General features: G+C 39.1%; 2 protein-coding genes across 9 annotated transcripts in view; one reads left to right on the top strand and one right to left on the bottom strand.

Moving 5' to 3' along the window:
- Window positions 1-1,426: 1,426 nt before the first annotated feature.
- LOC146596165 (anterior gradient protein 3-like) lies at window positions 1,427-7,025 on the top strand. The gene is made up of 7 exons (XM_085304405.1): window positions 1,427-1,568; window positions 2,481-2,544; window positions 3,329-3,381; window positions 4,332-4,408; window positions 4,972-5,035; window positions 5,609-5,692; window positions 6,976-7,025. The coding sequence occupies exons 1-7, from the start codon at window positions 1,427-1,429 to the stop codon at window positions 7,023-7,025; spliced, it is 534 nt and encodes a 177-aa protein (XP_085160531.1).
- A 3,803-nt stretch (window positions 7,026-10,828) lies between these two features.
- Window positions 10,829-24,282, bottom strand: part of USP40 (ubiquitin specific peptidase 40) — a 39,218-nt gene continuing 25,764 nt past the window's right edge. For 7 of the 8 annotated variants that reach the window (XM_085304400.1, XM_085304399.1, XM_085304396.1 and 4 more), the window contains 11 exons: window positions 23,048-23,084; window positions 21,139-21,203; window positions 20,469-20,543; window positions 19,168-19,294; window positions 17,915-18,000; window positions 16,636-16,754; window positions 16,199-16,264; window positions 15,742-15,952; window positions 14,878-14,973; window positions 13,884-13,978; window positions 10,829-13,440 (listed from right to left, as the gene is read on the bottom strand). In XM_085304400.1, coding sequence (XP_085160526.1) covers window positions 13,332-13,440; window positions 13,884-13,978; window positions 14,878-14,973; window positions 15,742-15,952; window positions 16,199-16,264; window positions 16,636-16,754; window positions 17,915-18,000; window positions 19,168-19,294; window positions 20,469-20,543; window positions 21,139-21,203; window positions 23,048-23,084 — 1,086 coding nt within the window. In that variant the 3' untranslated portion in view covers window positions 10,829-13,331. Of the gene's footprint in view, window positions 13,441-13,883; window positions 13,979-14,877; window positions 14,974-15,741; window positions 15,953-16,198; window positions 16,265-16,635; window positions 16,755-17,779; window positions 17,821-17,914; window positions 18,001-19,167; window positions 19,295-20,468; window positions 20,544-21,138; window positions 21,204-23,047; window positions 23,085-24,282 lie in introns of those variants that run through there. The other variant, XM_085304401.1, reaches the window with a different exon arrangement.

A 24,282-nucleotide genomic window follows, 5' to 3' on the forward strand; every position in this document is an offset into this window, starting at 1 on the left:
TGAAGTGGTGTTGAGAGAGGTGTGTGCATCTTCTCTGTATCTCTCACAGTTCAGTTCTGGGAGACTTCACTATATCAAGGAAGCTAGATGACAGTTAACCCTTCCACCACAACTGAATCCTACGCATCCAAAGATGCATAAACATAGGATAATGAAAAAAAAAGAAAAGGGTGATTCCATTACTCCTTTTTCTCTTTTAAGGCACCTCTGAGAAGTTTTGAATAACATACACTGCCTGTTTGAAGTGGCAGAAATGCTGCTAATTTTGTCTGTCTGAGGACATGAGAAACAGCACAAACATTTCAAATTCATTTAAGCTGAACTGAGGTACTGGGAGACCCAYGGTACACCTCCAACGAGTTAGGTGTGTTTAAGTGTCATCTGAACACTGTAGGAATGCTTTCATAAATCAATATACCTTGATTAAAAACATGCATATTACTGGGCTTTCTTTTTTTTTTAAAAAAAAAAAAAAAACTTTTGTTAAGAAAAAAAGAAAAAGAAAAAAAGAAAAAGCTTGTTGTGCACCCTGCACCTTGCCAGGAGCAGGATATCCTGGAATGTCAGCTGACGCCCATCCTCTGCTATTGTGCAAATACACAGGTATAAAGAGACCTTACCTTAYTTGGGCCACAGTGAAGACACTGCAACAAGGACATTCACATTGAGACATCAGCAGAAGCTGCCAGGTAAGAGATCCATTCCAAGTGAATGGTTCTTTATGRAACTGTCTCCTCTCTGAGGAAGACAGGGCATTTCTTTCCTACTAGTTTGCCCGTTCTTTGTGGCTGGGCTTTTGCCTGGTGTCGCAGCTGGCTATTACACCCTTGAATAGCAGCCAAGCAAAGGAGGACTGCTTGGCCAAAACAATTCAAAAACATAGAGATTACTGTGATAAAAAGAGGCTAGTGATGGGATAGCTGGTACCTGCTGCCCCATAACCTACATTTTCCAAGTCACTTGACAGACTCTAGGTGTGTTCAGGCCTCTAGATAGAAATGGCCAGATTTGCATTGCTTCTCTGTGACTGTATCCTCCAYGAAAATTTACTAGAGCTCTGGGTGATCAGTGSTTGATTGAAAATATAGGCCACTTTGTAGTGGACTGAGTAGTTTATCTGTATGTGCTCAGGTGAGCAGTAGGAAACATGCAAAYGAATGCTGGAATTCAACCACAAGAAAAACTGCAGAGGTGTTTTTTTACTATAGGCATCTGGTTTTCTTGATRAGGTTCAAGTAGCTGGAAGAATACTCAGAATTGCTTCAGTRTCTCCTTAAGTTTTTGCTATGACACCTTGAAGTCAGCCAGTTTTAACAGGGAGATGAATATTTCCTGGGCCTTTCTTCTCCCAGTGCTTTAGGGTATCTGTCAAGCTCTACCTGCTTGAGTTGATCCTTTCCTCTCTCAGTTCTTGTCAGCCAGAAATATGCCCTCCTTTCCATTACTGTTCTCCATCCTTCTCTGCAATGGCCTAATGGTGGCTRCACAGAGAAAGGTCCAGGAGCTCCCCGATGAAGAGGAGGAGAAAAGCCCTGCACAGATACGGACCCCACAAACTCTCTCTCGAGGTAAATGTCTGAGCGCAGAGGCTGGGAGATCTCCCTTCGTTCACGTACAGAAGCCCAAACTTATCTTAAGTAAGTGCCATTTGCACCACAGCCAAGAGCACTGGTGCATTCAGCAGGGGAGAGGGACTCACACCCTGTACTTGGGAACAGGTATAGATGCTTTGCTCCAAACCTGGGTTGGGGAGGCAGCCAAGAGTCAGACTATCCCACGGGCTGCTGCTTAGTTCTTCAGGTGCCAGTCTGGAGGTAGCCACACTAGCAGCCACTAGCCCTACCCAGGCACACTGAGTGAACAGGCATCTGTAGTCACAGAGCCAGCTCAACATTTCTGCTGTCCTCTTTCTTGCCAGCATTGTGGGTCAGGCACAGGCAGCAAGCATGTCCTCCTCCTCCCTGGGATTTTCAGTGGGTGCTACCAGGCATGGGCAGGGTGCTGTATCCCTTGGATGGGGCTCAAGACTCATGTCCAAACTTCACTTCAGAGAGGGATTGTTCTATGTTTTCCCACCATCAAATAAGATCTAGGCATCTCACACCAAAAATATGACCACTTCCCTACCCTACCCAGCCCTCAACCTGTTGAGCAATCCCTTACTGCAAGAAGCCGTATCAGTTCAAACAGCAAGCCTGGTTTGGCTCTTTGGAAGAGCTGGATGAGTTTAGGGAAGAACTGTGGGCCCCAACCTTTGGGTGGTTGGAAATACCTGTCCATAATCCTTATCAACCACCTGGGCCATAAGAAGGATGGKTTTTCATGCCCCTTCCCTATCATCTATTTCCTGGTATCCCAAAACCATCCAGAAGCCCTGAATATCCTGAGAGAAGGCAACTAATTTATGCTATCCAAGTGCTACTCAGCAGAGAATCTTCATCCGTATTGAGGAAAAAAAATAACTAAAGCTGCTTCAACAGGCTGGGGAGATGACATTGAGTGGGTGCAGACGTATGAAGAAGGTTTAGCAAGATCAAGACAAAGGTAATCTTCAGTTCTTGTTATGCTAGCGCATATGTTTAAGTGTGTACGTAGCTGTGTTCATGCACAGACCTAAGAAAGCTATGAGCTGATCATGTAAAGTACAGAAGGCTCTAACATGATGCTTGCTTGGACTCTGAACTATATTTTGTAAGCAGTGCTCACCTGTATTGTGCAGAGCCTAAGCAAACGAGGCTGAACAAGATTTTGGAGGGAGTTCACCTATATAAAGGTGCTCACCAGCATCTTCTAGAATTGAGTCTGACATACCTCTCCAAATCCTTTCTTACTTGCTGCCCTGGTTGAAATTTTTAGCAGTGATTTTAAGAGCCTCTAGTACTCACAAGCCATGAAGAATACCTGATAGTTATAGGAACTTATTTCCTTCCATGTTGGTTTCCACAGCCATAACAAATACASGGGGAAAAGCGTGCAGGCAAAGACCTCCAAAGATTCAGGGCAAGCAGTACCACGGTTCACCTTCCGTCCCTCAGATGCACATGAGCCAAGTCAGCTGGGTACAGCTCCACTCCTGAGACGGGCTGAGGCTGGAGCTCAGAACACACGGTCATTTCTAATGTCCTTGCAGTGCCTYCAGTAGGTGTTACCTTCTCAGTGATCCACTCCTCTTTATACAGCTGTGTCTGCACCTCCCTTATAGCCAGATTGCTATTGCTCCTTGCAGTATAAATATATCTGAGAGCATCACAGTGGTTTAATTCTTTGCGGGTGCTATCTGTAAAAGGTCTGACTTGTTTTCTTCTCCTTTTCTGCAATGTTGTTTCAGCAAGAAGCCACTGATGGTTATTCATCATCTGGAAGAATGTCCTTACAGCCAAGGTGAGCAAAGCAAATCTTTCCAAATGATCTGGATGATCAAACTCTCCCTGTCAGCACTCGTTGCCTACAGAGCAGTTGGTGTGAAACCTTCCCAGAACGCGCTGGAAAAGGTGGAGACACAGTAACTCCACTGGGGAGTCTTGAGAAAAGTTGGAGAATAAAAGTTGTAAAACTCTTCTGGGCAGTAACATGCTCGGGGTCAAAACTTCCCTGGCTAAGACACATTGCTAAGAATGATAGCATTCTTTTAAACCATGACTTTCACCATACAGGCATTCTGAAAGCAGGGAGAGTCACACACTGAAAATTACCATTTTAGTCTCATGTTCTCAGAGACTGCAATGTTGCATTAGCTATGTATTTTCATCTACAGGCAAAAGTCTTGAAGTGCTATAGTTTACTGCACTGSAAAGTGCAAATGATCTTCTGGCCTGCAAAAGCACCTGCAACCATCTATTTTATATAGTGGAGAACCTTTCTGCTTACTGTTATGAGGCTTCCTGCTGAGCATGTCAAGCCACTTGCAGTCACTTAATAACCTAGGGGGTTATCAAGAAAGAAAGATAAGTTTSTCAGGGAAGTCTGGCTCCAGTATTTCTTATTCAACTTAAGGTTTTTTTTCCCAACTGCATAAATTGTGCAGATGACTCCTGTGCAGGGCCATAAGCTGCTAAATAAAGTCAAGCTATGCCATGTGCATCCKCTCATTGGGAAGGAACCATCTCAGTACACCAGCATTTCAGTTTCTCTAAACATCTTTTGCATTTTCTTTTACTATAGCTACGACCTCCAACTTTTGTGTGATAYGCACTTGTCAATAAGTTTTGTTCGTTACATCCTGGTGGATTTAGTATCAATAAAAGATGCTGCAAAACCATGAAAAGCAGTGACGCCAACTTCCCTTCCCCCTCCCCCATAGACATCAAAAAACTTACTTCTCTTTCTTTTAGCTTTAAAGAAGGCTTTTGCTTCTAGCTCAGAGATTCAGCAGATGGCTCAGGAGGATTTCATCATGCTTAATCTGGTAGTAAGTTTGAATTTAAAATATTTATCTAAATGTTTACTGGGGAGTGGAACAAACCATCTTAAAATCATAAATGGATTAACTTTGGACAGCTTTAAAGTTGTATTCAATATATATATATACTTTTTAACTTTCCTAGGGAATATACAACAGCATTTGCAAAACATCCAGCACAGTTACTCCTTTGAAGTAGGGCAGGCAGACACTTCCTTACACAGATATATACACACATACATATTGGTAAGGTATACAATTTTGCCTTCTCCAACCACAAGCAATGTGAAACAACCACAAGGAAAAAAAAATCAGTCATCAGGCTGTCAGAGTTGTACATCCAGGGTATTCCCTCTCCTAAGCTTCTTGCATGGGCCAACTTGGACAAAAGAGAAGAGCTTGSCATATTTGAGCAGACCAGAACTGTGAGTTGTTGGGAGAGGAGGTAGATGAGATGTGAAGCAAGGTAAGCTTGGCTGATTTACTAAGGCAAGCTCAGCTGATTCAGTCCATTTCTAGCACTCTGAGTGCTTTTACAGATACCCATCACTAAGAGCCTAACTCTCCAACAGCATTCCAGTAGCGACAATAACATGGCGCCTGATGGCCACTACGTCCCTCGGATCCTCTTTGTCGGTAAGTCTCTGGGGCTGGGACAATAATCAGAACAAAACAGCCAGTTAACGGCATTTTTTTTTCTGTACAGTCCCCATTGAACCCTCCGTGCTCCAAGTAACAGCTCATATTCTTTTGAGCACTAGTACTGTAGGAATAACTAAGCCTTTCAAAAGGGAAACTTTAATTGGAAATAGCCAAACTAGGCCTCGTACTCTAAGCACGTGCTCAAACGACTGATAAACACTTCACTCGAGGACAGAGAAAAGGCCCCACGTGAACCACAACCGACAACTACACAAAAGGCAAATCTACCAAACTGTTGAGYATTGCCAGGACAAAAGCCATTTCTCTTGAGCCACCTCATCAAGCTTGTGCATAAAGAATCTTCTTGTGGTGGGTCTCAGAAAGAGACTTCCTTCATTAAAACACAGCTCCTTAGAGTCTTGTGCTTCAAAATGCATCTTTGCAGCCACGAAAGGACCAAACACCATTTTCAAACCTTTTTCTTTTCTTCTCACAAAGTTAACTACATCTTCCCTGCCCTACAAACCCTGTATCGATAATATTTTGGCTTTTTTTTCATCTCTCAAGATCCTTCTATGACAGTTCGAGCTGATATAACTGGCAAATACGGGAACAGGATGTACACCTATGAGCCACAAGATATTTCAACCTGTGAGTAAAATGAGTACTGAACTGGTCCTTTTTAAGCCATCTCAAGTTTATACAAAACAAATATGGGTAAAGGAATAAGGCACAGGAGAATCTTTAGAAATGCCATATCTGTTTCTGTCGTAAAGTCTGCTCGCAGCACTTATTTCACAGATATGAATGAAGTTAATTTAATGCAAGTCCTCTCTAGAATAAAAAAAAACTCTGCCAAATATTTCTGAAAAATGGAGCTGTGAACTACAGCAAGGGTTGTCCTCAGTGTCTGAATCCTGAGGACTGTCAGGAAGCTGGTGGTGTTCCCAAACGCAGTGCAAGTTTGGCCCCCAAACYCTCAAACTGCTTCTGTTCAAGGCATTTGCAGACTTTCATGTATTGCTGTTCTGTTTCATAATCCAGAAYAACTGAACCTCAGAAGTGGTTTCCAGCTGTAATACTTATAGGCCTAAGGGGTAAATATAAAAGTTTAAAAAATGAGCAGTCCATGAATACTGTAATAAATTCCTAAGGGTTGGTGCCTCTGCTTTCCCCTCTCTTGGCTTCCCACTTTCAAGACTTGTAATTTTCTGGGGCCTTGAACCCCAGACCATAGTAAATTGGAATGAGCCAGATTCAAAAGCTGTAGGGCAACCAAGAAAGAAGAATGTAAACCCATTTCCATAGAGAAGCAGAGAACGATACTGCTATTAAGGCTCACAGTCTTTCTCCTCTAGCTCTTGCACTCCAGCAGTACACAGAGGGCATTTTCAGACTTTTATCTGACATGCAAACAAAGCTTTGAACCCCATGGACAGCTGCAAAGATGACAAAAACCAGCTTCCATTGCCTACCTGGTAACACGATGCCATCCATAAACTCTATCAGATGAACCGGCATATTCTAATGGCAGAAACTCTCTCTGGAGCACTGGTTAAAACGTATTATATACACTTCTGCCACTACCAGAAGTTAACAAAATAGTCTAACAGGAAAATATATATACATATATACATACATACACATAAACACACACATATACACATTTTTTCCTAAACCAGTAGCTTGATATTTCCTAGATGCTAATTCCAATCAAGCCCTGTTGCTGAGACAAAACTCAAAACWACCTTTTATAATTGAAAGATGATTTTAAACACTTTCTAGAAGTCAAGCTATCCAGAGCAGCCTGAATTTCTGACCTCAGCAGGTGTGGCTACAGCATCTATGCTATGCGTTAGGCAGTATATGCCAAAAAATACCTTTTTTTTTCTTTTTCTGGGGAGGGGAGTGTAATGCCAGCGCTTTCTCTGCAGTGATTGAAAACATGAGACAAGCAAAGTCACTTCTCCACACAGAACTCTGAATGGTGGGTACCTCCAATCTGCATGCACSGAGACTGAAGTGCTGAGAAACCCAGCAAAACCCAAGGCAGCATTTTTTTGTACGTTCCCCCAGCTACCCTTTCAGAAAAGCCACCTTCAGGAGAATTTGGTGCAGTCCACATGCAATCGATACATGGAGCGATGCACTACCTGCCTGCTCATTTTTTAAGTAGCAGTTTATCTTAATGACTTTAGGATTACCACTGATGTACTAGAACTTTCCTTGCTCATGTTGACAAACTCTTCTTAACCCCAGTAAGCCTAATTTTGAAAAGGATCAAATACAGCAGCTCCATTATAGGGTTCAATACTCACATTATAAATACATTTTAAGTTTGTGTTGTGCCTAAGCTAGAGTGTACTTGTTGCAGTCAATTTTCTACATCATAACTCTTTTTTCCTCTAAGCCGTAGATCTTTTAATTCTGGATTATTTTCTCCTTCCCACAAGGAACAGAAGGAGCTAACAACCTAGCAATTGAGCATAGCTCTTGATTTGCTTTCAAATTATTTCTGTGAAGAAACCAGAAGGATTAAGAATGGATCAGTTTGGTTTGTGACATTTCATTACAAACCACAGTATTTAGTATTTCTTTAATTGGGCATGGTTATCATATACTTATTTTACCTTTTCTGTCASCTAGTTTTTATTTGTTTTCCCCCTCCCCTTTTCAACACATAAATCTGTATTAAACATTTGAAAATGTAATTTGTAGAGTCAGAAACAAAACCATGCAATAATATAAATTAAGACACCCAGGTTTGGGGTTCCAGGTTTTGTATTTTTATTGCTTTGTGAATGCTCATTAGTATGTATTTCCGAAACTTCTTTTGTTCTTGTTAAAAGCTTTTGCTCTGTAGTCCAGACAACAAAAATAAAGCAGCAGCCTCTTTCCTTTCCAAATTTTTCATATTATTTTGTGTGCATAGCCATAATCAGCAAATTGATAATCTSCAGGATTGAACAAATCCTGTTTATTGCTATCAGCCTTTTAACAAATTTCATTCCCCTGCCAGCCATGCAAACTTAAGTCTGTGATCTCAAAATCAGGGATTCATAAGTCAGCACCAATAAACTCCATCTAGGGAATCTTTTAATAGCTCTGCTGACCAAAGGAAAAAAATATTCTCTGGCTGTAGTCTACAACTACAGCTGTATTGTTTCTATGGTAATAAGGTTAAGTTTACTAGTGTTAGACTTCTGTTAAGGAACCCAAACAGACATCAGTTGAGCAGAAACCACTGTTTTGGCCATACTGAGCTTGTCATGCAAAAAAATCAGAACCTGTTCCTGTGCTAAGCATCCAGTGGAGACAAAACAAAACACAAACCAGCGGCAGAAGGGGGGTTAAACTCCACAGTATAATTCACAGAAGTCACCCAGAAGCTGTTTTATAACCACAGGCTGCTAAATATAAATGCAACTGCTTCCTGAATTCTCTTATTTATTTATTTATTATTTATTTATTTATTTACTTTAAGGGCAGCAATCGTTTATAAGCCATAGGAAGCTTGTAGCAAAGTGCAGCACTGACCAGTGAGGATGGCCAGCAGCAAGGGGACACAAATACAGCAGCAGAAGCACACCATAATCTCTTCAGCTTCTGCACCGCAGCTGCACAAAGGATTAAGTGCATCCAGAAACAAGCCATGATACCCTACAACCGCTAAGAAAAAGGGAATTGAAGAGGAATTTGAAGATCTGCAGCTGATAGAGCTGGCAACATGGTAGCCCCTGGAACACAACAAATGAGGGGAATTGCAGACAGGGCAAATAAAGAGAGGAATCAGTAGTAGGGGGGAAAAAGCAACCACAGRTTTATATAGCAGAGCTAGTAACAGATAAATTAGTTCAGAGCAGAGGTGGGAGCAGCTGAGAAAGGCCCAYGACACACTGAGTGCCAACAGGGTATTTGTGGTGGCCTGGAGGTGAGGATTCCCGTGGTACCAGCATGGGAACGATGCTGCCCAGTGGAGACAGCCAGGAGGAACCTCCAAGCCAAGCCAGGAATGGCTGTCCAAGGTTTGCACATTACAGCAGAATAAAGGTGCGCAGGAAGTGAAAAATGGTTAACCAGCCAGAACAAGTTAACTGTTGCTTACTCCAGTAAAATCTGTCAGCAAGCAAGCATGTATGGTGGCCTAAGGCCAGTTCCCCCCATCTCCCTCTTTTGTCTTTTAAGATAATTCTCTCTGATGATTAGAAGTTTTCAGCAAAAGTGGGTGTTTGACCATTACTGATCACAGTTTAAATACAACCCACTGCAATCAAATTCTGGGGTACATTTAAAGTTCATAGCAAAGCTTTAAAATGGAAAAGACTTGTGAAACAGGAAACTGACGCTGTTTCTTCTAGCAAGACGCCCATAATCCAGTAASCTATTTTTCGAGATACTCTAAGAAAATACAGTGCCCTTATTAAGCACTCTACTTTATGGATCACAACAGGTACAGAAGCCGTGGTACTTGCAAACTCCATTCAGTATAGACAGCTGATCAGGSTCCAGTGCCTGGCTACAGCAGAGCTCTTTGCACGGATCTTCATCATCACCATCATCGTATCTTTTGCACATAACGGCACACAGAGCCATGCTGCCTGATTCACCAAGGTTGGCAAAGAGGGTCAAGTCAGATGACAATAAATTATGCTTTAGTTTTTAGCTTTCTAGCCATTGAAGCAAGGGCTTAGAGCTCACATCCTTACTTCTCTAAGCTTGCTTGCAAACTCAGCTTGGCATTGTTTATTCTGAAGTTGTAGTGTCCCAGCTATGGCAAAAGCTGGAGATTAACTTGCCTGTAACTGAAAAGCTAAGCAGAAATGTTGGCAGCTTCCAAAAACCACAGCTAACCACACTGGAGGGCACTAGCAGCAAGCCCTGCTCTTGCAGCAGTCTTGCTTTGCTCTCATAGCCTCCGTAGTGCCGTGGTTAGCCACAGCTTTGGAGAAGCTGCACAAGCGGTTAGCAAGTCTCACAATCAAGCTGTTTCTCTGGAATACAGCCCATCTTCTCCTGTCATCAGTTCACCTGTCCCAGGCACGTCACCCTATACTACCTTGGGCTCTCTTTCTGCTTGGGGTTTATACTTGCAAAATGCTTCAAAATACAAGCTACCCATAGAGTATTCTCAAAGGAGGATTCAACAGAGGATAGCTTAGTTCTCCAAACTAGCCGCTTCCTTCAGCTCCCTAATCACTTAAGCAAACTGGAATGAATTTTGAGGGAAAAAAAAAAAAAAAAAAGAAGAAGAAGAAGTAGTCTTTCTCCTAATGAGATTCCCAGAGTTGAACATAAGGCACCAAATGCTATTTTAGAAGAACTCTACCAGGATCAGGCACAGGTAACAAGCTAACAGCTTATTCTTCAGAAATCTTGYTTCTTATTCTACACAGATCCACAGTCATCTAGAAGAATTAGGCCGTTCTCTTGAAAAACGGACGAGATTAATATGGTTGTGTGCACACATACAATAACTGGGAGCTAGAATTACGGGCAGTAAACTCAAGATCACGCTTCTCGAAAAAAGGKGAAAGTGTAAGACAAGAAAAAAATCACTTCAGCTCGCATCAAAATCCCGATCCTCCTACTGAACTTCAGTCTCTAGGATGACAGCGCAAGCCCAGCCAGGTCTGGGGAACTTTTCACACAGATCAGGATGCAGTCCTAGGAACAGGTATGCAAAATAAATAAGTAAATAAATAATCGAGTCTGTGCCCTGTCCAGTGTTAGAAAATAATCTACCCCATTCCCAATYAACATATGTCAGACATATAGAGACTAATCAAATAGACATATATAAATGACTCTTTATTTGTGAAGTACACTTGAAAAATAAAGAAGAAAGTTCTTCTATGCCTTGGAATAYAATCATGATAAACTGTGGAATCACAAAGACTCCATTTTAAAAAGATGTTCCCTCTCCCCCCATTTTTAACAAACTCTTTCATTGTGGAATGGTCCACAATAATTCTAAAAAATATTCATTTTGAGCCAACATTAGAAATAATTCAATATTGGTTCAGTGCAGGCACTACTACATTACACTTCAACAAAGGCACATACTAAAATCCCCATTTTAGTGCTTGTATTCTGTATTTAAATTTCTCCAAATTTCATGTTTTCAGGAAGAGACCAGAGATTAAAACATAGGCAAGGGAAAAAGTCAAGCTCAGTACAGCTGTCCAGAATGGGATTTGAGGAGCTAAAGTGACAGCAAAGTAAGTGCAATGTAATAGAATAATTTGCAAATGCAAAGATTCCTTGTTTACCTTGGTAATCAGCATGTGCAATAATTTCTGTAAGCCTGTGGCTCACAAAAACTCCTATTAAAATGGAAGGAGGCTATGCAAAGTAACTCAGAGGGGGAAAAAAATGGCTCAATCAAAAAAAAATCTATCCATAAAACTAGGACTGAATTATTCAAGTAAAACCTAAAACCAAAAAAGTTTGGAAATGATAACACCGTCTTATTGGCTGAATCAGCAAATTGTTGAATTTTAAAAATATGTGAAATAATTACTGTTCATAGGCTTCAAGATAAGGTGATGCTCTGACTTTTTTTTTGTTCCCTCAGAACTGAGGGTTTTGTTTCGAAGCTGTCCAAAACAATAGAATATTGTTAAACTGTAAAAATTAAATCAGAGGATCTTCCCACATCAGCCAAAACTTTAGTAACCTGCTGTATTGGCATGTYTACAACAGAAACCTCTATGCATACATGAAATCATTTACTGTAGTCCTCAAGAGTTGCACTTATTTTGTTCACTCATTATTACAGTTTTAATTAAAAGGTACTTCAGCCTATGTTTCAAAAGCTGTATTTGAACATTACCTTACTCGTTTCAAAAGATGTTTGCCGGCCATTTGTACAGTTCAGCACGGCTTTGTAGTATGTTTGATAACAGACTTAATTTATGCAGGTTTCCAGTGAGAAAAGCAAACACGTTTACATGCCATCAGCACTCTACTGCTACACAGAACAGCTTATGTGTTAYCTTCTTCCTTTCCTTTTTCACCTTATCATTGAAAAAAGGCTTAAAGTCTAACTATAAGCAAATARCTCCATTAAGAGTTTTCGTTAATTTGTCAGTACTACTTAYACTCAAAGAAAATTATGAACCTGATGGGAAATTAMGTTATGGCTAATCGCATACAGTAGAGAAATACCATTTAAGTGTTGTAAATATTTGCGCTGTTTGAATAAAGGCAACAGAAACATCAACATTTAGTAAACCCTGATTCCCAGCCTCAGTAACAAAATATGGCCTCTCATCAGATACTTACATGTTGGATCTCTAGATTGAGAACACCCTACAACCATTCAGTAAACATTTTACTTAATACACAAGAACTTTTGATACTCATTTCAGCTGGTATTCAAGGACATACGTCGTYCCTTCTATTATGGGGACTGTAAATCACCATCAAGATAAGCATTTTCTTGCTCTTTCTCAAATGTCTCAAAGGATACTAAAACAGCCAAACAAATGTGAAGTGAAGGAAAATCCTCTGAATAAGAGTACGAAAAATAAATACAAGCCTTTTTCCTTAATAAAATAAAACCCCTCAATACCATCAGATCTGCCATTTTTTTTGCCCTTTTTGTTTGTTAATAAAGCTTGTGGACAAMAAAATAGCAATAGCAACTTTGAAATTCAAGGCTACTACACTGTTGTTTCATCTCAGAAAATTACGGGTCTTCAGGTTTTAGAAGCTCAACAAATTTTCAACTTGCTCCTCTCTGGAGTCTATTTAGCATGCTTTGTCCAGATTTCCACATTTCTCTCATGTGTGAAATCTGATTCAAGCTACTACTGACTTAGATTTATATATCAGAGAGAAAAATCAAATTCTACTATTACTAGTATTTTCAGTGATGAGAGATGGTACAGTAATTTCTAAAAAACAGGGTTTATGACTGCATTAAAAACTCTAGCAAACTCTGTAGTGATGGTGCAAGATGCCAGTTCTTCTGATTAAAAAAAAAAACACTTAAAGTGATTACAAAACAGTCACTGAAAGGTTACACAATATATTAATCAGTTTTCCCATGGATAAAGTGCATTATACCTAGCCTGAGAGTATCACGTGGATAAAGGGATGCTAAAGCACTTCACCAAGAGATATTAAAAGAAAACCAGAGTCATCCTAAATCCCATATTCAGTCTGTCTCGGTGATTCTTGAAGACACTTCAGGGAAGTCCATCCCTCTCGCTGGTCCAGTTGAGGTACTCCATTCCAATTTAGTATATCGGCAGTATGGTCTGGTGAAGAAATCATTTGCCTGGTGCTATCTGAAAACTCCAACATTGATTGAAAGAGCCACTTCTGGTTTACGGTGCTTAACATTCACCTTTTCCTCAGAAAGAATGTAGTTCTGTAAACGTTCAGCTTGTCGGCTATTAAAAGAAAGAAAGATAGAAAGAAGGATGCCTAATTTGGGGTTTAGCCTAAGCACCAACAGTGGCATACGCCAGTTGGATTAGAACTTGATTTCCATTTAGGTGTACGAACAACTTTGCAAGCTCTCTCTCACATCCTATATAAGGTCTGTGCAGACAAAGAATTCATTTTTCATCTCCAGAGACAGAGCTAAACTGAGTGTGTTGCAAGGAAAAAGCTGAGGTTCAGTGTAGGAACATGGCACTTAAAACAGGAAATTTTTAATTGCTTTTAACTAACTTGAGCGCTTCTTTCAGTGCTGTGTTTTAGTGCTAATGCGATTGTGTGCTCTAAGAACATCCCACTATCACTATGCTAAAGAGATATCCAAGTAAAAAGTTAGTGTGAAAAGCAGCAAAAGACACCTGAATATTTCAACAGAAAAGTAAATACTCAATACCTTTTCTTTTTTTCTAAAACAAGCTGCCTTTGCTTCTCTTTTCCAACATCATCTCTYACTGTGCTGAAGTCCTTTGTGTCATCAAGGAGAAGGTTCTGTTGTCAAAAGGGATTGAGTGTATTAATATATTATTTTCATCTGCCAAAAAAGTGTGCCTCATATGTAGCTCAGTTTAAACAATTCATTGTCAGAGCATTTTTTCTAATTAGTTTTAAAACAATTAAATTCAGGTAACTACACGCAAAATAAAAAAGTAAAAAAAAAAGAAAAAAAAAAACCTTGCAGCTCTTTAGTTTCTGTAATTAGCAAYGAACTGTATTTAACAACGAACTGGCATCAGAGATATTGCTCAATAGCTTAATTCATCAGACTAGGACACTGGACTTCCCCTGTATTGCTTTAAAACCCAGAGAGTATGTTCTTTCAGAAGTCTCATAAATCAGCCTGACTGACAATTCAGAGCTCAAYATGTTGCTGGGTAATCTTATTTATTTATTTATTTATTTTCATTTATTTAAACAGATCTGTAATATTTCTATGGAAAATGCTATGATTTAAATTTAGAATATTTTAAAKGAAAAATGTCCTTGGATTTCATTTTAATTTGGAAAAAATAGTTCATAGAACAAGGGCAAGAAAAATCCACAGTTTCCTCCAGATAGCATTTGAGCATAGACCAACAACTGATTTTGCACTGGCTAAGGGAGAGTTGCACARGAGCCTCTAAGTATCGCCCTCTAGTGTCTGCAGCAGGATGTAAGGGTGAAAGCATGACATTTCCATCAGGCTAGTTAAGAACAGGAGAAAAGGGACAAAAAGCATCAGCAGCAACAAATTTCCCCTGTCCATAGAATGTGTTGTCCAGATCCACATATCAGCACTTTCATACAGGTGTAACAAGATGCAGAAAAACAAGGAAGAAATGAAGACACTGCTAGTGGTGTGTGCGTGTGTCGGGGGTGCTTCAACCTAAACCAAAGTAAAACACATTTACCTTCACTCCAATGATGTCTCCATCTTTCAGGTGATAAGGTGCTGACTGTAAACTCTCCTGTTTTTTCTTCCGTTTCCTCTTTGAAATCTGTTGAGTCTGATAAAAATCAAAACAGAAGACATATATAGCAGATTTCAAAAAGTTACTTAAATGGATATTTGCTGACAATTCTTTCTAAATCTRTAGGTCCCCAGTAGCTATTCTTCCATATTAAAGGCTTATTGTAAAGARAATTAAATAGCTACTTTTGTCAGCAGCTGCAGCTTATTTAAGGAAAACAAAAAACACTTACCTGTCTCTTTCCCTTCCAGCTTGCTATGTTAACCATAGTAAATGACACTTCATGACTTGTTAACAGTGACCCTTGACCACAGAAACTATAGTGAAGAGAAATGCTTTCATTTTGTGCTACCTCTGCAAATCTCCAGTATTTCTGTTATCTAACTTCCATAGCTATAGAGAAATTCAATGAAACTACACATTTGCAAAGCAAATGATTCCACGTTCATGACCTGCAACTAACTTTTCAATTATTAGACTCAGAAGAGACAGGATGCAGGAGTGGTGTGTTCTCTGCTAACCATAACTGCTCTCTTCCCCAGAAGATTTCCACCTGGTTAACTTGGCAGAACTGCAAGATCTGCTAATTGAAGAAGTGATGAAACACCTATTGTTTTTATTACGATTTCAAAAAGACCTAAGCAGATCCCTGAGGAAGTAAACCACCTCCACCCACTTTCCAAATTCACTCCACAGTTTGCAGGAAAATAAGGCTCTGCACTCATATATACTCAAAGACTGCAGCACAAACCAACACACACTTTTCTMAAAACAGCTGTTGGACTCTGTCATTCCAGATCTTACCCAGCTAGATATCGGCAGCCACTCAAATTTTTCAGGAAAGTATTTGGCTATTTCAATTTTATCTACAGGGAGACAATAATGAGAAGCAACTCTTTGCCTCAGTGCCCAGGTAGTGCATTCCTTGGAGATATCCCAGACCAAATCTGTGGAGCAGTAGTAGTCCCTCTGCCCTGGTATGCCCATCTGTACTCGAAGCARCAGTTCATGAGGGCTGCCATGAGGAAGAGACAGACAGACAGTTTTTGCGAATCATCCTTTCAGAATCCCAAATCACTACTCCTCCCCACCCTACCCTTCAATTTTAAAGCAAGGTTCTACCAGCAAAAAATGAAAGCTCCAAAGTATTCTTGCACAAACTACTGATATCTGTAATCCTAACAGGAACTATTTAAGTTAAAAGCTGCTAGCTTAAGTCTCAAACATGCAYCAATAAGTATCAAGTATCTTGAGGATTTACCCCAAATTCTCTTCTTTTTGCAGAGGTTCTATGCAGATTTCCACTCTGGCTCCCAGCTTATATTCACTGATAACAAAACAAAGATTATACACATATATTTTCAGTCATATATTCTAAATTCAGTTATCTGCAAAACCAAAGTAAGAAAAAATTGGAACCAAAATTGAAACTCAGGAAGGTATATAAATTGCATTCAAAGCATTTAAAATAAAGCTTAGCAGAATAAGCATGACATGATTTGTTTATGCTCCCACCTCTCCCTTTCACAGCACTTGAGTTACAACAGGTGCTTAACTTATAAAAATTGAAACAAGCAGAAAAGAGCCTTCTGTTGACATTTGACTGAACTGATTTTTCTCCCTCCACCAATCCATTTCACAATCCAGTAAACCATCAGTCTGTTGCTAAGTTACTTTAGTGTTCAATAAGAAACCTACTTGAGTTGCTGTTTGTTGTTTCGTAAAAGCTTGCCTAGGCGCTTACTTTCCACTGTCCAGGCTCTGAGAAATGCAGGTAGTGGAACAATCTGCTCCTGGCAACACGGCAAAGTCATGGCCTGAAAAACCAAACATCTCTTCAATAATTTCAGCAGCCAGTCTTCTTGGAGAGATGAAAAAAATTCCTTGACTGCTTCTCAGTGCAATATTAAAACAATTTAGAAATATGGCAGGATATTTAGACTTATCCCGCACCAATGGTTGCTTGCAACTTACAGATGGAGGCTATGATGGAAAGATTCTTTTCTCAACCTCAAAGCAAGTTGGACTTCACTCCCTCCCAGCACTTCTCAATTAACGCAGGTCTCTTACAAAGTCGTGATTTTTTTTTTCAACCAGAATTTTTATAACTGGAAGAATGAGACTAACAAAATCATTACCATAATCTCTAGTCAAGTGCTGAGCAAGCTCCTTCCCGCCTTTAACCAAACAATATTATTTCCACACTAAGATACATTTCCATGTTCATAAGATGCAAATGTCACAGTATTTCACAGCAGCAGTTTGGCCGAGACTGAGAAACAGACATCCACCCAAAACAGCAAGTGTTGGTATGGATCAGAATCGGAAGAGATAATAATGCAGTTTAATTAGAACAATCAACTAGCTAAACAGTGGAAGAGCTTTACAAAAGAGTTGTTTGGTAGTTGGCTGTTTTTGTGTTGTTTTGTTTTTTTGTAAGCTTAATAAATCATATTTTTCTTACTAAAAAGCATTAAAAGGTACCTTAGTTTCTGGCCACGGAAACTAAGCCACACTTTCGCAAATGACAGATACGACCATCTCTGCATCTAAAGCAATTCTTCATTCATTATGTTCAACATATGAAAACACACAAAAAAAACTAATATAGGAACGATGTGGAAATAGCAAGTGGCTCTTYAGGAAGTGCTTGTATGGGTGCATTCCTCTCATTAATCATTTTTACATTGTGAAATAAAAATACGGCTGTAACCCTAAGTTTCAGATGAAGTGCAACAAGGCTTTTGCAGCTGGGAACACGTGACAGGTAGAATGGCAACTGCAGGGAACATACTAAGGAAATAATCTGAGCTACATGCTCAAATTGCCTCTTGATACTTACCACTGAACATGGCATATAAGCAAATGCCATATCAGAACATACTGGAGACAAGGGAAAAGGAAATAAAAAATATGTATTAATATAGCTCAATTAATCAGTGTTGCTGTACATTTAGAACACAGCAGAACATCTAACCTGAATCTTCAGATCTTCCAAAGAAGCTTCTCCTGCTATTTCTATACTGCCAGCGTAACAAAGATCCATGTCTGTTTGGATATATTCTGGTGGGAGACAAAGACACAAGAAAGAGAGAGAGACAGAGAGAGATGGAGAGAAGAGTCAATATCATTGTATTATTGTCCTAAGAGAAAATAGTCACTTTAAGCAGAGATTTCATTTAGTTTAGAAGGCATCTGATGTAGATTTCTTTGAKCATAGTTAAAGAAACATATACAGTCAATAAAATACCTTCCGTTAGCTTACAAAGAGTTCAAACTGATTCTATATGGCAAATTTTAAAAATATAACCGGTCATAGGAACCCATAAAAATTGATAATTATTTTTTATGATTCTGAAATGTAGAGTGTGTCACAAGAAAAATGAAAGTGCTCTCACCTACACTATTGAAGTCAACAGGGAAGAAAATGGAACTCTTGAGAGAAAAAGAGAAAAATGCAAAAACAAAAATCCTTCTAAAAGGATGGGGGTTATGCAGTGCAACACAGCTCCACAGCAAAGGAAAAATTTTATTTTCTTATATAAAAGAGCATTGGTTTGCTCCCCTTTCTCCAACTTGCAGTTGTCCTCACTTCATTTTCCTTCCTCCTTCTCAATCCTTACTTTTTCCTACTCTCATTTGTTTTTGATTTGGATTTGACTTTTAGAATAACAAACACAAATTAAAATACCTGCACGTAGTGTCCTGGAGAGTCACACCACATTTATTCATCTCTCATTTTATAGCTTCTCATAAAGCAATTTAGCATGAGGTGAGTTAAAAGCAGTACTAGGAGTTTGGTATTTGAAGCCAAACATTCATAAGCTTTTTGAGAAGATGTCCTACAATACTGCCACTCAAAGTATGCAGTAGCTATTTTATTTGTTGAAAGATAATTGCTTCTGCTTCAAAATTCAGTGAAGATCTTTACTCTTGACCAAATAAGGAGCATAGGAGCTCTTGACCAAACTAAGGAGCATAAAAACAGTCCCTTCCATCATTCCTGCCCTAGTAATATAGTTACAACCATTTCTTATGTGGTTTCTTTCACAATAAGCTTGTTAAGACTTGTATAGCTAGGTTTCAGGAGTATTTTAAGGCTTGGGGTAAAAAAAAATAAAATAAAATAAAAAAGGACTTTTTTTTTTTTTGACTCAAAGCCTGAGGGCTTTGTGTGCTATCACAGGCAACTAGACCCTATGATTACTTTCAAAAACTGATTGAGCTCACCTCCTACTGGAGACACCTGCAAAGCCTCCATCTTGCAGGTCACGCCGTTCACTTGGTCTCGTGCATTCTCTCGATGTTCCGTATGATTTAAAGGGCTGTACCACCAGATGGGTATTTTCAGGAAACCCTGAAAAGCGAACAAAAAGTGTCTAGTAGCCTGTGTGTTCCAAAATAGGTAASAAACAACGTTCAGCTTCCATCTCAGGAAAAATGGACAAGATTTGTTCAAGTCTCAGCTTTTGTGAAGGCATCCGTGTTCATCTAGGATTCTACATCACCTACACTGACTTCCTACTTTTTTATGAAGTGAAAAAAAATCGGGCCTTATGTAGCATAAAATCACCCATCCTGTTTTGCTATCATGGCATGTGACACGACAAGTGCAACTGAGTGACTATTTCCTGCAGATYTGGACACAGACATGAACTTGATGGAAGACCTTGTACTCATCTAAGTTCACTAATTACAAAGGTATTTTGCCACTTCAGCAGCTTTTCAGAGTTTTTCCTCATCTGCTCTGTGTGGCCAGAAAAGGACACTTAAGTTGATGTCTCTCTCCTCTTCTTAGAGACTGTATTTCTTTTTCTTTTCTTTTTTTTTTCTCCACATGCAGGTTTATCACCACTCATTTCACTGTTAGAGAAGCTCTTATCCCACAATTTTTTGAGAACAAAGCTATCAAAAATATCCAAGTTTGTCCAGTATGAAGCTTTATTCACCATACATTTGCTGAGAGCTGCACTGTCTGCCTGCTGCCAAGTGTTTTAGCCTTTTGTTTTGACTTATAATGCCCTACACCACTTGAGATTTGTTAGCACAGAGCCCTTCTAATTGCAGAGTCATTGCTGTCAAGACAGTCTCCAATATGGGCCATTCATTTTCAAATACAATACTCAGTACAACAAGACAAACAGGTAAGTTCCTCTATTTTTACTGTTTGGTGAGGATATAAAAGTGTAAGGACTGTGCCTTCAGGAGGACTCCTGTGCACTGATTATTGCTCATCTTGCTTGCCAGAAATAGTGATTTCCTTCAGATTAGTAACCTTAACAATATTCTAAGATGCATTTAGACTAGGAAGCTACACAACAGGCAAGACTTCTGCTACTGAGGTTGAAAGAATAATAGATACAGAGAGACTATTTATAATAGTCTCATAATTGAGAAACTATGAAACTACAAAAAGCTTGATTTTTTCAGTAGAAAAATTCTGAAATAAGAGGAAAAAAAGAACGTTATCATATTCAAGTCTCCAGAAAAGTCAATTGACTAAAGATCACAAACAACCCCCATTATTTTACCTTTGGTGGAAGTCTTCCTTCAGTTACAACCAAAGTATCCCCTCTGCAAACATTAAGCTCCTTCAGAGTGGCAGTCTAGAGAAAGAGAAAGCACAGTATATTTACGAGCCTGCAAGTCCTTGTGCTTTTTTTCCTAAAGCCTGAAGTTTTTTTTTTTTTTTTTTTTTTAATGTCATGCATAGTCCATGGTGTTTTGCTTTTCCACAGAAGAGCACAAATATCCACATAACATCCAGCACTTAGAAACAACTTTGCAAGAGCACATTAAGTATTCCATCTGCACCTCAAGAATCCTTCCGAAATATCCCACTGAACCATCTATTTTCTTTGCACCTCTGTGTTTTACAAGTTAATACCCTGTGCTTATCATTGGTAGATCTGAACATCTTTAATTCATGCTAAGTTTAGACTTCAGGAAAAGTGGCATATGTGGATGTGGCTTAATAATCCCTGAAAAGAAGAGTCAAGTGCTTAAGATTTACCTTTTAAACCACAGCCAACACTGTCTTCACGAGACCATGAGAAAACAGAACAGTGTGCCTAGCAATGCATCACCCACAAAAAACTCCATAGATTTGCTTTAATGCAGTTTTCTTCAGGAAAAATCTCTAAAGAAAAATGGAACAAACTACGTATTGTGTGACTCAAATCAAAAAGAAGGTCCTCTTACTTCCTGACTTAATGCTTCCCCTGCTTCATAGCACCAGTCAAACCTTCTCAAATGCCAGTTGCCACCTACAAAAATAAATAAGTAAATAAACACACAAAACTAAATAGAGGGAAAATTATTAGCCAACACTGTTGTTACAAAAGAAAAAAAAAAAAAAAACTCTTAGTAAGTGTTCCTCCTTAATCCTTGGTGAGTGTAAGAGCCTTCCCATTCTTGCAACTCTGACAAACTTAGATTCTGAAAAGAAACAGATTTTTGAAGAATGAAAAAGTAGCTTCAGCTTCCTTCCCCGGGCCCTAGAAAAAACACTTTTGCCTCCTGAAAATGACTTTCTCTTATTTTTATAAATGTCTGTCTGTTTCTATGACCACTTCCTCAGCTACCTAATTTCCCTGGTTCGGGAAGAAACCAAACGAAATGAAATGGCAACATGTAGCTAAAAAAACTGCAGAAGAAAAAATTAACAAGTTAGGAGGGAAAAAGTTTCAGCTGCAGAAATGCTGAGAGTGAATTTGACAATGAACTTCTGTTGTCACTATACCATTTAAACTGATGAAAAGCACCTTAAAATGTACTGTAATAATAATAATATAATACTAATAAGGATAATGTAAAAATTAAAAAATATATTGTAAGGAAGAAACTCATCTCTCTCCCATTCTGTCTGCTTTGTACATTTCCAGTAAACTTCACATTAGAGGAAGAAAAGATATAGTCAGAAACTAAAATACTTTAGAATTAGCACCTACATGAAGCATTATGTACAAGAGGAACAAATTTAATCATATTTTTATTTGATCAAAAGTGAGAGATCAAAATGCACTTAAAAATTCTCTCTAGGGTCCAAAATTGGACGTTCATAACTAAAAGCCCAAATGGAATCTCAGCAGTGATTTCTGATGGGAAAACAGTACCTGGCAGCCTTTTCAAACTACAGCTTCAAAATCCACTGAACTCTGACAGCTCTTCTAAAGAGAGCAGTCAGAACATGAATCTCTATGGAAGGCCAAATTTAAAATTTTCAAAAGAATGGTAATATAAAGCAAGAAATAAAAACAGAAACATTGTTTCTTGGCAGTGAACTTATACCACAAGGAAATTAAAAAGTTAAGTTTCTATTTTCAAGACATTACTGACTATTCCGCCCATATGCATATGTATACAAGTGCACAGTATTTAATTTTCACTTGGGCTACTCAGTGTGTATTTTCATAGTAATATTTTTCAGGTGAACTTTTATGTTTCCAAAAGCGTGGCCAAGTTTGCAGTTTTTATCCCCCAGTAAGAGAGAACTCGATATTTAATAAAGGTTAGGTTAGACCTAAAGATCGAAAACACAATGACACACCAGGCTTTTCTCTCTTCCTCCTCATCAGCATCATGTTGAGCCAAGAAATACACATGTGATGTCAGTGCTATTTATATCTCTCCCTTAACCCTCATTTTACAGTTTAAAACTAGAACTGCTACCACTCAGACTCCGAGATAACAGCGAAACTGGGACCTCACATTGATTAACTGGCTTTCACAAAGCAGCCTAAAAACACTTTGATTTTTTACAATTAACTTCACGCAATGTTTCCCGCTGCAATACACAAATGCCCAAACAGCCAAACACCTTCATCTGCAAAGGCACTCAAGCAAACAGTCTAGAAATTGTGGATTTTGTCATTTTAAGATTAAATATAAAGCCTGAAACTGATGTTTCAAAAGCTACTGCACAGCCAGCCTTTATCAAAGCAAAACTCCAAGTTTAAATTCCTTTCTTCTGTCCTTCTCAGATTACAATGACACATAAACCATTGTAATAAAGTAAGGACATTTTTATATTTTGGGTTAGCAAGAGAGCTCTTTAGAAACTGGAAATCCCTTAAAGATAACTCTTAAATAGTAAGATAATTCAACTAACCTGATAATCCAGATTTTTCCAGCATTAAATTTAGACACTAGAAAAAGAGAAATATATGGTGAGGCTTAACTCAATGCATAGGTTGAGAAAGAAAGTTTTCAGTAAATCTGCATTAGGTTTTATAGTGGATATAAACTGAGCAGCTGAGTGGTAAATACCTAGGAACAAAATAATTATGTATACATGGTATACTTGAGTTACATACTACATTCTTGAAGTACAAAACAAGTTTTCAGGTAGGAAATTTACTACAACAGGAGAGTCAGCTTCCACAAACTGTTTAAAAGCTGTCAATGTTGTTTTTCTGAAGCAAATTCTATTGAAAAAATTTGAAAAATGCTAGTGACCTACTAAGAAAAAAAAAAAAAAAAAAACAAGCTGGTGACTTCAAGCATGTTAGAATAGCTTTTTGAATATACATCCCTAAAGACTCCTCACTATTTTAAAATACTGCTATCTTAACTTTGCCATGGCTGTTGCTGAAAGCTGCATAGTCTTCTTTAAGCAATGCTGTCAGACCAACCTCAACTTGCAGATCTGTAGATTTATAGAGAGTAACTGAACAACAACTGAAAAGCATATTCACTCCCATATAACAAAATTCAACTGTGATGGGCTCTGCTGTCATTGCACATCATTTCAAGGATTGTTATTTTTAAAAGCAGTAGCTAACCAACCATACATGGATCACAGAATCAGTAAGGTTGGAAGGGACCTCTGGAGATCATCTAGTCCAACCCCCCTCCTCAAGCAGGGTCACCTAGAGCATATTAGACAGGGTTGCAGCCAGGCAGGCMTTGAAGATCTCCAGAGAAGGAGACACCACAACCTCTCTGGGCAACCTGTTCCAGTGCTCCGTCACTCTCATGGTGGAGAAATTCCTCCTCACGTTCAGGCCAAACTTGCTGTGCTTCAATTTCTGCCCATTGCCTCCAGTCCTGTCACATGGGACAACTGAAAAGAGTTTGGCCCCATCCCCTTGACACCCTCCCTTCAGGTACCTATACACATTGATAAGATCCCCCCTCAGTCTTCTCTTCCCCAGGCTAAAGAGGCCCAGCTCTCGCAGCCTTTCCTCATAGGGCAGATGCTCCAGACCTCTGATCAYCTTTGTAGCCCTGCRCTGGACTCTCTCCAGTAGCTCCATGTCTCTCTTGAGATAAGCATAGAACATCATGTTTCCTTGGAACAGTCAGACTATGTTCATCAAGAACAAGTAAGGATATCTACTTGCT

Source organism: Rhea americana, unplaced genomic scaffold, assembly GCF_003343005.1.
Source record: "Rhea americana isolate MKP2758 unplaced genomic scaffold, rheAme1 scaffold_209, whole genome shotgun sequence".
Lineage (NCBI taxonomy): Eukaryota > Metazoa > Chordata > Aves > Rheiformes > Rheidae > Rhea > Rhea americana.